General features: G+C 43.6%; 1 protein-coding gene across 1 annotated transcript; it reads right to left on the bottom strand.

Annotated features, from left to right (window-relative positions):
• Window positions 1–1,188: 1,188 nt before the first annotated feature.
• Window positions 1,189–1,631, bottom strand: LOC109569246 (histone H3-like). Its single transcript, XM_019974565.2, has one exon. The coding sequence runs from the start codon at window positions 1,625–1,627 to the stop codon at window positions 1,217–1,219; it is 411 nt and encodes a 136-aa protein (XP_019830124.2). The 5' UTR covers window positions 1,628–1,631; the 3' UTR covers window positions 1,189–1,216.
• Between the last annotated feature and the right edge of the window lie 12,315 nt (window positions 1,632–13,946).

The raw sequence follows: 13,946 nt of genomic DNA, 5'->3' as shown, positions 1-13,946 counted from the left end.
TGCACAGCACACTTGAGAGTGAATTTCACTTTAAAGTTACTCAGTTGTTGAAACTTATTTTTCTTCAACATTCTCACTTCTGGTTTTTCTTTCTCTCTTAGATCAGGATTTTTAGATGGTAAAGAAAATATAACATTTTCTCTCTCTTGCCGTCTGTGGACTTCAGTTTTCTACCACTTTGAATTACAAATAAACTCAATCATGGTATTCACCTAATTAGGGTAACAACAACTGGTCTGTGGTAGTCCAGGGTATTCCTAATGCAAATACAGAAAAGCTAACATACCAATGGATTCATTCAACTTTTCAGGCAGGAGGATAAAGGAGGTGGAGCCACGCCCCACTGTGGTTTATGAACTAGATTTATACATGGAGACTGACCAAATACGGCAGTAAGTAATAAATGTTACAAGAGTGCCACAGATAGCAAATGTCATAGGAAGCCCAAAGAGGACACAGTTTGGGACAAGGACAAAAGAAAAAGAAATGTGTGAAATTCTTAACCCATGTGGTTGTTCCACCAAATTGATACAGCTAAGAAGTTCCCTCACTTTGCCACTAAACAGTCTCTCAGGTCAGTGAAATAAAATTCCACAGATATATATTGACCTTTTTCTTTTAAAGAACAAAAGCTGGCTAGAATTGGTTTAAATTAAAAGTGGACATGTGATGAAAATCAAAGGTGTCTCATAGAACCCAAATGCAGGGATGTATCCAACCTCTAGAAGAGTTGGGTCAAGAAACTGCCAAGTCATCAGAACCTCCTTCCCTCATCCATCTTTTCTTAGACTGCAGACTGACATTTACCACTTCTCCAGGCCTTGTGGTAAAATATGGCTGCCCACAGCTCTCAAGGTTTCCTGCTGCCTTGGAACTCCACTTCCTTTTTTTCAGAAGACAGACACTGACTAGGTCAGCTTGGAGAAAGGTGTCCATCAGTTAGAGTCATAGACAGTCACAGAGTAAGACATGATGGGAGTGGGTACGGGTCTTTGGCAATCTTCAAAGAAGGGAGAGCCTCTGTGAGCTGAAGCAGTACCCAAAATGTGTCTCAACAAACACTTAGTCTGTCTGACACAGAAGAAGAGATGCTGGGGTAAGATTAGTTTAGAATAACCCCTGTGAAAGAAGACAGTACAGAAGGGAATTATTTTATTTTATTTTATTTTTTGGCTCTAAAAAGAGCCTTTAGATCGTCTACTTTAAAATGTACGCCTTAAGCCCGCTCCCCGCGGATGCGACGAGCCAGCTGGATGTCTTTGGGCATGATGGTCACGCGCTTGGCGTGGATGGCGCACAGGTTCGTGTCTTCAAACAGCCCCACCAGGTAGGCCTCGCTCGCCTCCTGCAGCGCCATCACGGCCGAGCTCTGGAAGCGCAGATCGGCCTTAAAGTCCTGCGCGATCTCGCGCACCAGCCGCTGGAACAGCAGCTTGCGGATCAGCAGCTCGGTCGACTTCTGGTAGCGCCGAATCTCCCGCAGGGCCACGGTGCCCGGCCTATAACGATGCGGCTTCTTGACGCCGCCCGTGGCCGGCGCGCTCTTGCGAGCCGCCTTGGTGGCCAGCTGCTTCCGCGGGGCCTTGCCACCAGTGGACTTCCGGGCGGTCTGCTTCGTACGCGCCATAGTATCTCACAGGTTTTATTCACAGAAGGGAATTAAAGGTACTAGAGGAATCTAAAGAGCAGGAGAATCTAATGACTGGAGGGTTAGAAAAATCCTCTGAGAGATGGAGATGGGCCATGAAAATGGGTTAATTGCAGAGATTATGGGTTAAATGGGTTAAAGGCAGAGATCTGCATAGCAGAGGGGAATGGGAATTAGAAGAGTTGGGTACGATGGGCAGAGGGAACACTGAGAGCAGAGAGGTTTGAGGGCAAGAGTGCCATGTTCTGACAAAATGACGGGTGACCCCTGGTAATTCTCAAGATTAGGTTTATCTACAAGTGATAAAGCAATGGAAATAGACAAGATCGAAGTCTGTGGCTTGAGAAAGTCTTGTGGCTTAAGCAAGACAGAACTTTACTCTTCTTTCATATAAAGGAGTCCAAAAATAGAGAGTTCAGTTTTGGTAGAATGACTCTGTGAGCAACAAAGACTCAGGCTCTTTCTATTATGTTGTGTTGCCAGTCTTAACATGTGGTTTTTTAAAGTTCAAGATGGCAGCCCAAGTTCCAGCCATTGTATCCACATTCTGCCTAACTCTTCTCATGGAAGAAATGAAAAAGGGCAAACTCCTTACCATTTAAAGGATACTCCTCACAAGTTGCCCACATTTCTGCTTATATCCTATTTTCCAGAACTTTGTCAAATGGACATATCTAGTGGCAAGACAAGCTGGGAAATGCGGTGGCCTTGGGTCCATGTAAAAAAATAAGTGCTATTTCTAAGGAAAAAGGAAAGAATAAATATCGGGAGACAAACAGCCTTTTCCACTCCTGCCTTGCCAAAAATGTAGGCTCTATATGAGTGATGAGGTTAGAAGTTAGGTTAGAAGTTAATTTAGAAGTCCTTGAATGTTAGGCCAAGGAAGTTGTCTAATTTGGTTGTCAATGGACAACCGTTAAAGGTTTTAGAACAAGCAAGATATGTGATCAGATTTACACTTGAAGAATATGGCCCCTCAGGTAAAAATAAAACAAGGCAGGAACTATTAAGTGCTACTGAGGGTTACTCCTGCTTTAGGATTTATAGGCTGTGTTGGAGGTAAGAGAGGCAAAAGGTAGGGGAGGTGAGTAGGGGGAGAGAATGGCTAGGAGATTACATTAGTCTAGATCTAGATGAGAATTAATAGCATCAGAATTGGGCCTGTAGCAATGAGAAGATGGGATAACAGAGGGAGGTGAAAAAGAAATTCCAAAGTTTTGAGCCTCAGGAATTGAGGACTGATGGTGCCCTTAATAGAAACAAGGAAGTCAGGAGGAAGAGCTGGTTGGAATGCAAAAGGGGAAGACCATTGGTTTGGCACCGAGTCCTGTGGTTAGGGCATCCATTCAGGGATGTCCTGTAGGAGAGCTGGAAAATAAGATGATGTGACCAAGAGTCTCCAGGACAACTCGGCGATTCTAGGATATTATGGTGTCACACTGCCAGCACTTAAATAGCAGCATGTGGCCGAGGAGTTATGATGCCACTGATTCATAGCCTGTGCTTGCCTTGCTGTGGGAAGATGAGGAGGCAGTAAACCTCCATCACTCTTTAGTATTGAAATCTCCGATTATTCCAGGTACTCTGGTCGCATTTAACATGGGGAAATGAGACTGGGGTGTACTGATACTGCTATATTTCCAGAAAAATGTCAATGAAGCTGCAAAAGTAATTTTTGACCTAGGCTTTAAGTAGAAGAGATTGATGTCAAGGTGAGCAATAAAGGCTTTTCAGAGAAATTTTTATTTCAGGTTTTCGAATTTGTTTATAAATCAACTATTCATTCATTCAATAAATATTTATTGAGCACGGCTATGACATGTTAAATATAGGGTTTATAAGGGTGGTTAAGGCAGGCATGTTCCCTGCCTTAGTCTAGACCAGGGTTGGAAAATTATAGCCCATGGGCCAGATCTGGCCTGCTGCCCATTTCTACTCTGTTTGCAAGCTGAGAATGGCTTTTGCATTTTTCAATGGTCAAAAAAATAAAATAAAAAATAAAAAAAGCACAGTAATTTGATACAGGAAAATTATAAGAAATTCCAGTTTTAATGTTCATAAATAAAGTTTTATTTTGACAGCCACATTCATTCATTTACATATTGTTTCTGGTTACTTTCACTCCAGAAAGGCAGAACTGAATAGACACTACTTGGAGCGCAAAACCTAAAATATTTACTATCTGGAACAAAATATTTCCTATTACAGAAAAAGTATGCCAGCCCCTGACCTGGACAGAATGAATCAAACACATGATCACACAAGTAAATATACATTTAAGCAAAATGGGTAGGTTTTGCTAATGTCTGGTCTTACCCAAGTACACTGTCTCCCTACCATTCACCCCGTGAATATCAAGGCCCTTGGTAAATAGTCCCCAAAAGATAGCCCTCAATGAATTGAGCTTCCCAGGATTCAGTCCTGCATTATCCTCTCACTTCAACCTGGCTAACCTGTAACTTGCCTGTAACCAGGAACATGCATGCATGCTAAGTCACTTCAGTTATGTCTGACTCTTTGTGACCCCATGGACTGTGGCCCATCAGACTCCTCTGTCATGGGATTCTCCAGGCAAGAATACTGGAGTGGGTTGACATGCTCTCCTCCAGGGGATTTTCCCAACCCAGGAATCAAACCCGAATTTCTTATGTCTCCTGCATTGGCAGGCGGATTCTTTACCACCAAGAGGATATGGCAGAAGTTTCAGGATGTGGCTTCTAAACTAGGTCAGAAGAAGCCTTACACCTGGTCTCTTGGGAGGCTCCCTCTGAGATAAACCAACCATTAACCTGAGTTCATCACACTGTAAGAAAGTTTGAGCTAGCTCTATGGAGAGGCCAGGTTGGGAGAGAAGTGCCTGGACAGCCTCCGGTGTTTCAGTCATCTCCAGCCCGGGAATAATCATGTGGGTAAAGAAGCCCTCTTGCATGTCTCACTCAGTCAAGTTTTTGATGACCAGCCTCAGCTGACATTCTATAGCAACCCCTTGAGGGACCCCAAGTGAGAACTAGCCGGCTGAAACTCAATTCTGAGAACCATTAAACGTAATAATACATGTCTGCTTTAAGTCATAAGTTTGGGGATGATTTGTTACACAGCAGCAGAAACAAGGTACTGACCTCTATTTTTTAGTATTTTTATTAAAGTATAATTGCTTTACAATGCTGTGTTAGTTTCTGCTGTATAACGAAGTTTATCTGCTATTTGTAGAATCCCCAGTGCCTCAGGGGTGAAGAATCCACCTACCAACACAGAAGGCGCAGGTTCGATCCCTGGGTTGGGAAGATCCCCTGGAGAAGGAAATGGCATCCCTCTCTAGTATTCTTGCCTGGGAAATTGCATGGACAGAAGAGTCTGGTTTTGCAAGAGTTGGACACGATTTAGTGACTAAACCACCATCCTCTCTCTCTCTTGAACCTCCCTCCTATCTATTTCTGAAAGGACATTGGAAGGAGGGAGGTGGGTGAATTCCTCATGTTGAAATTTGGATGGGGTTTGACAACCTTAGGCATGGAAAGGTGATTTTCTGGCTTATGTACTGAGCTGCTCAGGCCTATCTTGGAATGGAGCTAAAAGACTGCAGGTAGGACTGATCATCTGTAGGTTCACTGGTTTGACTGTACTAGTTATCAAAATATGAAAGTATTTTCATACCAGTTGGGAAATAATATGAATAATTGCAATATACAGTAAAACTAAATAAATAATATACATCTCAGCATGTGTGATGAGAAAACCATAAAGCTCAAAACCATGAGCATGATTTTATCAGAGAAATTCCTTGCACTGTAGAACTGAGACTTGTTTTTCTGGTTTTGGCCCTCGGAGTGCAGATCAGCAGGACTTGCCATGCACTTTAGGTTATTTATTTCAGGTGTTGAAAGGTTGCCTCCAGTGTCTAAAGTTGTTGTTATTGTCGTTATGTTAGCTTTATTGAAGTGCAATTGACATACAAAATCGTAAGACATTTACAATGTACATTGTGATGACTTGATACACACACATACACACTGATACATACATACTGTGAAAGGACTCCCCCTGTCTAGTTAGTGAACACATTTCTCACTCCAGTTCCTAAAGCCTTGTTGGGGGAGGCAGCACCACAGGGCTGAGCTGAGGAGGACCTATTTTGTAAGACCCTAAGGAATGCCTAACTCTGCCCAAGGGGAGAAGCAGGGTCCAGGTTCAGGTAGAGGTTGAATAGGCTTCTGGGGGCTGTTGCACAGACTGGAATTTGTGTAGGCAACACCACCTCCAGTGGTTTTCATAATCTTTGTTTTATTTGGCACCATATCCTTTGGTTGGGGGCAGCTACTCCTGAACAGCTCTGCTTAGGACCCTATTTAATGGCCAGGAAACTGTGTGCCCCTATAAGTGATGACATGAGTCATCTCTGTCACCTCTCCTTCCCTGAGCAGAGAAACCAGTCCATTTCCTCATTCGCCCGTGGATGCCACTCTTTCACCAGGGCAGATGTGCAGAGCAAGCCCCAGCATGAGCCCTACTCACCTCTCTGCAATGTGAATGGCAAGCTTTCGCCCACCTGTCAATTAACTGCTATTTGTGTGTTCTTTTCTTTTACTTCTATTCTTTTTGTTCTCCTCTCTCTGTGTGTTGCATCTTCTAACTGCTCACCCCTCTCACTCCCTCTTTCTCTCCTCCTCTTATCAACCCCTCCATCCGGCTTGTCTACCGCTGCTAGCATGAGAGAGACTGGCAAGAGGCCTAGAGAGCAGTGGACACAGCTGAGCTGAGATGGGGGCAGCTGCACGAACCATCACTCAGGTCCTCAGAGGCTCTCCATGCATCTAACACTTACCATGGCAATGGGAAAGTCTTTGAAAGAGTTTGATGCAATTCCTGATATCAAAACATGACTCATTACAGAATACAATTCAGAGAGCATCTCAGTTTGGGTTTCTCTCCAAAGCAGAACCTTAGACAAGGACTTGGGTACAGGTAGGCTGTTTGGAAGGCGATCCCAGAAAGCAGGAAGGAAGGAGTGGAAAGAATGAGATGGGGAAGGAAGAGAAGCCAGCAAATGGGATGGTTTTCACTGTGGACAGCTGGGGCCCGATTCTGCTGGGGACCCTTTGAGAAACCACATAGAACACACCTTCCCAAAGTAGTCTTCCCAAAGGATGGGCATCTGGAGCACTGTTTCCCATTGACAGGTGTTTAACCATTGTCTGAGATTGTCTCTGTGGTGTTCTGTCTGGGAATTTCCAGGATATGAGCTGGGTGAACTCCTGGGGTATCAGGGAGAGCCCCAAGGCAGAAAAGTGGAGAGATTAACAGGCTCTTGTGTTGGGATGCTGACAGTGTGCATGGGAAACAACTAGCTCAGCTGCAGTTGAAATCAGAGAGGGGCCCTGGGGAAGTGGCATGGGGAGCACAGAAAAGCTTCCTTAGCGACAGCTGCAGCAAACACACATGCATGCCATCAGTTGCTGTAACCCAACAAATGCTTTGGGAATTGTTAGAATGGTTTAACAAATGACTTTTGCCACAACTTACGTTTCACGGTAAATAGTTTTATACTCCAGTTTTGATAACTGAGGCAGTAAAAGGGAATCTGTTCTTAATTTTTTATTTTTGCATTAGTTTATATACTATTGGATACTAGTATCATGTTGCCAAATATTTGTTGTACCACCCCCGTCTATATGTTGCTACTCCCTCCCTGATGCTGGCCAAAAATGGTACTTAGCCATCCCCTGATGCTGACCCCATATTTCTTCTTCACTTGGTCCCCAGCATCTCTTCTCAGGTGACAGCATCACCTCTGCTCTCCACCCCAGTCCTCACGAAGTGCCCTTTTAATTTTCACAAGCCTCTACTGGAAGTCAAAAAACTGAACGTTAAATTTTTCTTGCTCTTGTCACTCTTTTTATAAAAATTCTACTTGTCCTTGAGTAAATGGATGTGTCTGATTAGGGAAAAGGTCATATATAAGTTGTGGAGGGAAGAAAACACATTTCGGAGAAGTGCTGTGCAGGAAAAGTACTGAATATTATTATGGCGCATAATGAGGATAGTGGGTTGGGAAATCAGGGAATGTCTCTGAAGAAGTAACTTCTAAATTCAAATCTAAAGCATGAGAAGAGATGAGGCAAAGAGAAAACAGGGAGAAGATTTGAGGAAAACAGCTTGTGTGAAGACCCTGGGGCACGTGAGAGAGAATCTGAAAGAAAGCGAGGGGGCATGTCCCTGGTGGTCCAGTGGTTAAGACTTCACCTTCCACTGCAGGGAGTGCGGGTATGGGCCCTGGTCAGAGAACTAAGGTCCCACATGCCATGAGATGCAGCCAAAGAGAACAAAAAAAGAGAGAGAGAGAGAGAGCCAGGAAGTGTGGGTAAAGATGGCAAGTGTGACACATGCATTTACTTTGGTTGCTCCTGAGATTCCACTAAAATGATAAACAAAAGGGACACCCCAGCATGACAGCTCCTCATCAGATGTAGAAGATGGAGCAGGAGAAGAAGATAATTTTTTTTTCTGGGCCTGTATAATTTTTTTAAATTGGAGTATAATTGCTTTACAATGTTGTGTTAGTTTCTGCTGTATGACAGTGAATCAGATATATATATATACATATATTTCTCCTGTTGGGCCCCCCTCCCACCCATCTAGGTCATCACAGAGCACTGAGCTGAACTTCTGTGCTTTATAGCAGGTTCACAGATACTAGATAGACATACATTTCTTTGTTTGCAAGTATGGAGAAGATTTTCACACACCTGAGGGGAAGCTGAGCGTTGACATAATGATAAGAAAGTTCAAGCCAGTGGGAAAAAAAAGACAATTATCTAGGAAAATTAAAAGTTAGTCAGGAAAAGAAGTAATCTTTGATACTATATGGCTTAGCTGCAAATATGTTTACATAGCACAAATAATGTGAACACAGGGTATTGATCCAATGACAGTGATGAGGTAACTATGTTGGAAAGACAAGCGATGGGCTGGGTGGTATTGAGGGAGGGTCTGGAGGGGAGGGGAGGAAAACAAATTCCCATCTTCCCCAGTAAGAACTCAATAGAATATGCTAAAAACACAAGTAAAAGTAGCCTTAAAATCATAAAAGTAGCCTTAGAGATGTGGGGGCAAAATCCCAGAGGATCAGCTGAAATGGTTGCATGTGGTTACCTTGGACAGACAGAAGCTTGGGGGAAAGGGATCTGTGACATTTCTTCAAATGGGGGCATGATGGACTTTGCAGAGCTTTAAAACTCTCTTCTATGCAAGTATTGTTAGTTGGATTGAGAATGGAAACTCGGCCACGGCAGGAGAATGGGGCTGGGTGAGGGGAGAGTCGAGTCAGCTCAGGAGGTGGGATTTTCTCCATATTCAGGATTTTAATGGAAATAGGAAACAAGCAAAGGAAGGATTTTTTCACTGTTGGGTTGCGTGTATGCTTGGTCACTCTGTCGTGTCCGACTCTTTGTGACCCCATGGACTGTAGCTCACCCGGGTCCTCTGTCCATGGGATCCTCCAGGCATGAATACAGGAGTGAGTTGCCATGTCCTCCTCCAAGGGATCTTCCCAACCCAGGGATCAAACCCAGGTCTCCCACACTGCACATGGATTCTTTACCATCTGAGCCACCAGGGAAACCCTGGTGAATTGTATGACAAGATTTATATTCTAGAAAGATTTCTTTTGCTATTGTATGGAGAACGAATAGAGAGAAGGAGGCTAGAGTGGCAACGGGGAGACCAGATTGTCCTCTGAGAGAGGAGGGTGGCTTGGATGAGAGTGGGAGGGAGGGTGGGGGCAGTGGATAGGGAGAGAAGTGGACAAATTCAAGATGCACTTGGTAAGTAGAACCACATAATCAATAACTCTAAAGGAGCTGAAGACGGGGGAAAGAGAGATTTTTCCTTTATTAATAACCACTGTAAGCAACTTCAAAATCACAGCTAATAACTCTAAAATTATTCCATTGAAAATCCATTCAGATTAACGTTGAATGTAATGTTGCAAATTGGCAAGGACATTCATTTCAAGCTGAGTGCCTCTGGAAAATATGCCAGCGAGCCCCTTCGTGGCCTTGCATCCAACAATCCCATTTTCTTCAATTAAGCGGCTATTTCAAAGACATGTCATCTGTTTACTGTTAATACATACTAATACAGCCATTCATGGATCAAGAGCAAAGCCCATCTAGAAAGGTGATGTTATACTTGTACAATTTTTATATGCTTTTTCATATGCATGTACATTTCAATTCCAAACCAACATGTTTTGAGTGAAATATCACAGTGAAAATAAAATGACAGTAAATTTAACTCTGCTGGGGGAAAAATGTATCAAACCTTATATTACTTGAAAATCAATGTTCTTTTTCTGGCTTTTGCTTTATTCACATTTCAAGTGAAGAGCTTTGCAGTCATCCTAGCTCCCCTCCCCCACATTGACACTCCCATATACTTTCAGGCCATATGGCAGTTTTTCCTTGCCATGATTTAGAATTTTCCTAATATTTGCTAACAAAATTTGGGTGTCATTTTCTTTCCATAATAGTCCTTTTCATTTCCCTAGGGGTGGAAAGAGACTCTGAGGTGTTCTGATAAATGTTTAATCTAAAAAGAAAAAAAAAAAAAGTAAGTGCAAATATCTCCTTCCAAGCTGCCTCTTCTCCACAAAGGCACCTTGAATCTGCGTCCTAGTAACTTGATTTGCTGACTCATGAAGCAACCAAACATGTTAGAAAAACAAGCAGTGGTTTGTGTGTCTGGGATTTAAAATCAAAGCCCACAAGTGACCAGAATAAGATGAATGGAATTTGCTCATTCTTGGTCATCTTGTTTGGTCTAATTTGTTTTGCATTCATATCTGGAATGTGTTAGTTGCTCAGTTGTGTCCGGCTCTTTGAGACCCCATGGACTGTAGCCCTCCAGGCTCCTCTGTTCATAGGTTGCTCCAGGCACGCATACTGGAGTGGGTTGCCATTCCCTTCTCCAGGGGATCTTCCCCACACAGGGAACGAACCTGGGTCTCCTGCATCACAGGCAGATTCTTTACTGTCTGAGCCATGAGGGAGTTTCCAAATCTGGGCAGGGAATGGGATAGGAGGAGAGAGGATGATGGCATCTCCTGGTGTTTTGTAATGGACAATCTGTCCCAGGGCCAAAAATTATTTGCTTGGTTCTTTATAACCATTTCCTCACCAAAGATAAAGTATGTTAGTCATGTCTGACTCTTTGTGACCCCATGCACTGTAGCCCGCCAGGCTCTTCCGTCCATAGAATTCTCCAGGCAAGAATACTGAAGTGAGTAGCCATTCCCTTCCCCAGGGAGTCTTTCCCAACCCAGGGATTGAGCCTGGATCTCCCACATTGCAGGAAGATTCTTTACCGTCTGAGCCACCATAAGCACCCCTTCCTCACCAAATCTCCAGATTAATATGAGAAGTATCTGTCTCACCCAGCATTCAGAGTTAGTGGATGTTAGTGTTTTCCCACATTTGCTTCATATCTTTTATCTTAAAAATAGATTATCACGGATACTGCAGAAGGCCACTGTCTCCTTCGATGGTCCATTTAGTCTCTCTTTTTCTCCAGTAGATCACTATCCTGAGGCTTAAGTATATCTTTCTTATCCTTGTTTTACAAGTTTACTATATATGTACATATCTATAAACAATATGTACTGTAGCCTGGAGCATATGAAAACCTGTCAGAAATGGTTTTATGCTTTACATTTTTATTCTGCAATTTTTTAAAAACCAACATTTCATTTTTGATGTTTAGACAGGTAGCTCTGGTTTATTCATTTTCATTGCTACATAGTCCTCTGATGGATGGAAACACACACTCTATTTACCCATTCCCTTTTCTGAAGAATGTTTAGGTTCTTTTTGTCTTATTACAAACACCTCTGCAGCAAATGTCACAGATTGCATTAATAGACTATTCTTTTCTGATCCCAGTAATCACATCCTCTGTCAGGTGACTTTGCAGTTACTCCCCCAGAGTATATTTTCTGTTTGGCCATGTGACTTGCAATGGCCAGTGGAATGTTAGCAGGCACAAGTGACCAGAGGCTTGGGAGGTACCTATGTGATTGAGTTGTGCTTTTGGGTCTCTGCCATTGCTGTGAAAAGAGCATGCCTTGGTTACTCACTTGACCCAACAGAAAGGTCCATGTAGGTCAGAACTGGGCTGTCTGGCTAAGTCCAGCCTATAGCAACTGGCCCCTGGATGGGGGGGTACCACCCGCAGCTAATGCAAATAGAACAACCTAGTTCAGCTACCGGTCAACTAACCTGCAGATTCACCAGTTCCAGAAATGTTTCTTCTTGAATGCCATTGAAATCCTGTGGTTGTTATGCTGTAATCTGATTAATATGAGAAATATCATTTTAAATGAAAGAAAATTTCTAAGACTGTTACCTAGAAATGGGATTGCTAGGTTACAAGGAATGTGAATTTTCAATTGCTCTGTGTTACTTGCTGAGTTGTGTCTGACTCTTTGCAACCCCATGGACTGTTGCCCACCAGGCTCCTCTATTCATGGAATTAACCAGGCAAGAATACTGGAGTGTGTAGCCACTCCCTTCTCCAGGGGATCTTCCTGACCCAGGGATGGAACTTGGGTGTCTCACATTGCAGACTGATTCTTTACCATCTGCTGCTGCTAAGTCGCTTCAGTTGTGTCCAACTCTGTGCGACCCCATAGACGGCAGCCCACCAGGCTCCCCCGTCCCTGGGATTCCCCAGGCAAGAATATTGGAGTTGGTTGCCATTTCCTTCTCCAATGCATGAAAGCGAAAAGTCAAAGTGAAGTCGCTCAGTCGTGTCTGACCCTCAGCGACCCCATGGACTGCAGCCTACCAAGCTCCTCCGTCCATGGGATTTTCCAGGCAAGAGTACTGGAGTGGGGTGCCATTACCATCTGAGCCACCAAAGAAGCCCAAATTCCAAGGGATTAGACTAATTTACACTGATGAACCAGTGCCATGTTCTGTTTTCCTACATTCTTACTAGCACTTGTTATTTTCTACATCTTTCTCATTTCTTTCTACATTTCCCTGCTTTCTAGGGAGATTTACAGTCTTGGCTGAGCCTGTTCTTCCATTATCCCAACTCAGGCTCCAGACATGGGAGTCAGGAAGCCACCTTAGAAATGAATTCTCCAGCCCCAGCTGCTCCAGCCACCAGCCATTCAAGTCACTCCCTGTCTAGTGAGCTGGCCCAGCTGAGGCCCCAGATACTGTGGAGCAAGGAAGAGCTGTCTCTCCTTTGCCCTTTCTGAATTCCCAATGCACAGAATCCATGCACAGAATAAATGGCTGTTGTTTTATACCATTAAGTTTTGGGGTAGCTTGTTATCTTGTGGTACATACAAGAGCCCTGGCTCATCTTCCTGACACTGGACCCTTTTAGCCCCATGGTGGGGCAGAAGGTGACCCTCCGTTGCCTGTGGCTGCTTGTATGTGGATTGCTTGGCTCCCAGCTCCTGGCTTTGAATTAGTTTCATTCCATATTCAAGAAAATTTTTGGTTGTGGTTTGAGCCATGTTCTTGAAATATTCGTTTTTTAATTTAACTTTTATTTATTTTTGGTTGCACTGGGTCTTCGTTGCTGCATGAGGGCTTTCTCTGGCTGCAATGAGTAGAGGCTACTCTTCACTGTGGTGTGCAGGCTTCTCATTGTGGTGGCTTTTCTTGTAGCAATCACAGGCTTCTATGGCATGCAGGCTTTAGTAGCTGCAGCTCACAGGCTCTAGAATGTGAGCTCAAGTAGTTGTAGTTCCTGGGCTCTAGAGCACAGGTTCAATAATTGTGGTACATGGCCTTAGATGCTCTGAGACATGTGGAAGCTTCCCAGACCAGAGATCAAACCTGTGTCCCCTGCATTGGCAGGTAGAATCTTAACCAATGGACCACCACCAAAGAAGTCCTCTTTTAAGTATTCTTTTCATATGTATGCCTGGAGTAGAGGTGGCAGGGTTCCAACCAGCAGTCTTACCTGATTTGCACTCTTAGTAAAAGATCTTATCAAGCAGGTAGTCAATTCAAGCTCCTGGATCACAGTCATACATATCTCTTTCACTTATTCCAAGGGTTAATGAGCACCTACTGTGTGTAAGTATTTTTCCAGACACAGTGGAAGATAACAAAGAAAAGTTAGAAGTGATCCCTGCTCTCAAAGAGTTTATAGTCTGATAGGGAGGACAAGATGTTCATACATTATGTTGTTATGCATGGATGTGAGAGTTACACCATAAAGAAGGTTGAGTGCTGAAGAAATGATGCTTTCGAATTGTGGTGCTGGAGAAGACTCTTGAGAG

This window comes from Bos indicus, chromosome 2, assembly GCF_029378745.1.
Source record: "Bos indicus isolate NIAB-ARS_2022 breed Sahiwal x Tharparkar chromosome 2, NIAB-ARS_B.indTharparkar_mat_pri_1.0, whole genome shotgun sequence".
Classification (NCBI taxonomy): Eukaryota; Metazoa; Chordata; class Mammalia; order Artiodactyla; family Bovidae; genus Bos; species Bos indicus.
Note: the sequence above shows the minus strand (reverse complement) of the source record. Positions and strands in the feature narration are given on the sequence as shown.

Coding starts and splice junctions, on each gene's coding strand:
- LOC109569246 (XM_019974565.2), bottom strand. CDS start 1,627: ATGGCGCGTACGAAGCAGACCGCCCGGAAGTCCACTGGTGGCAAGGCC.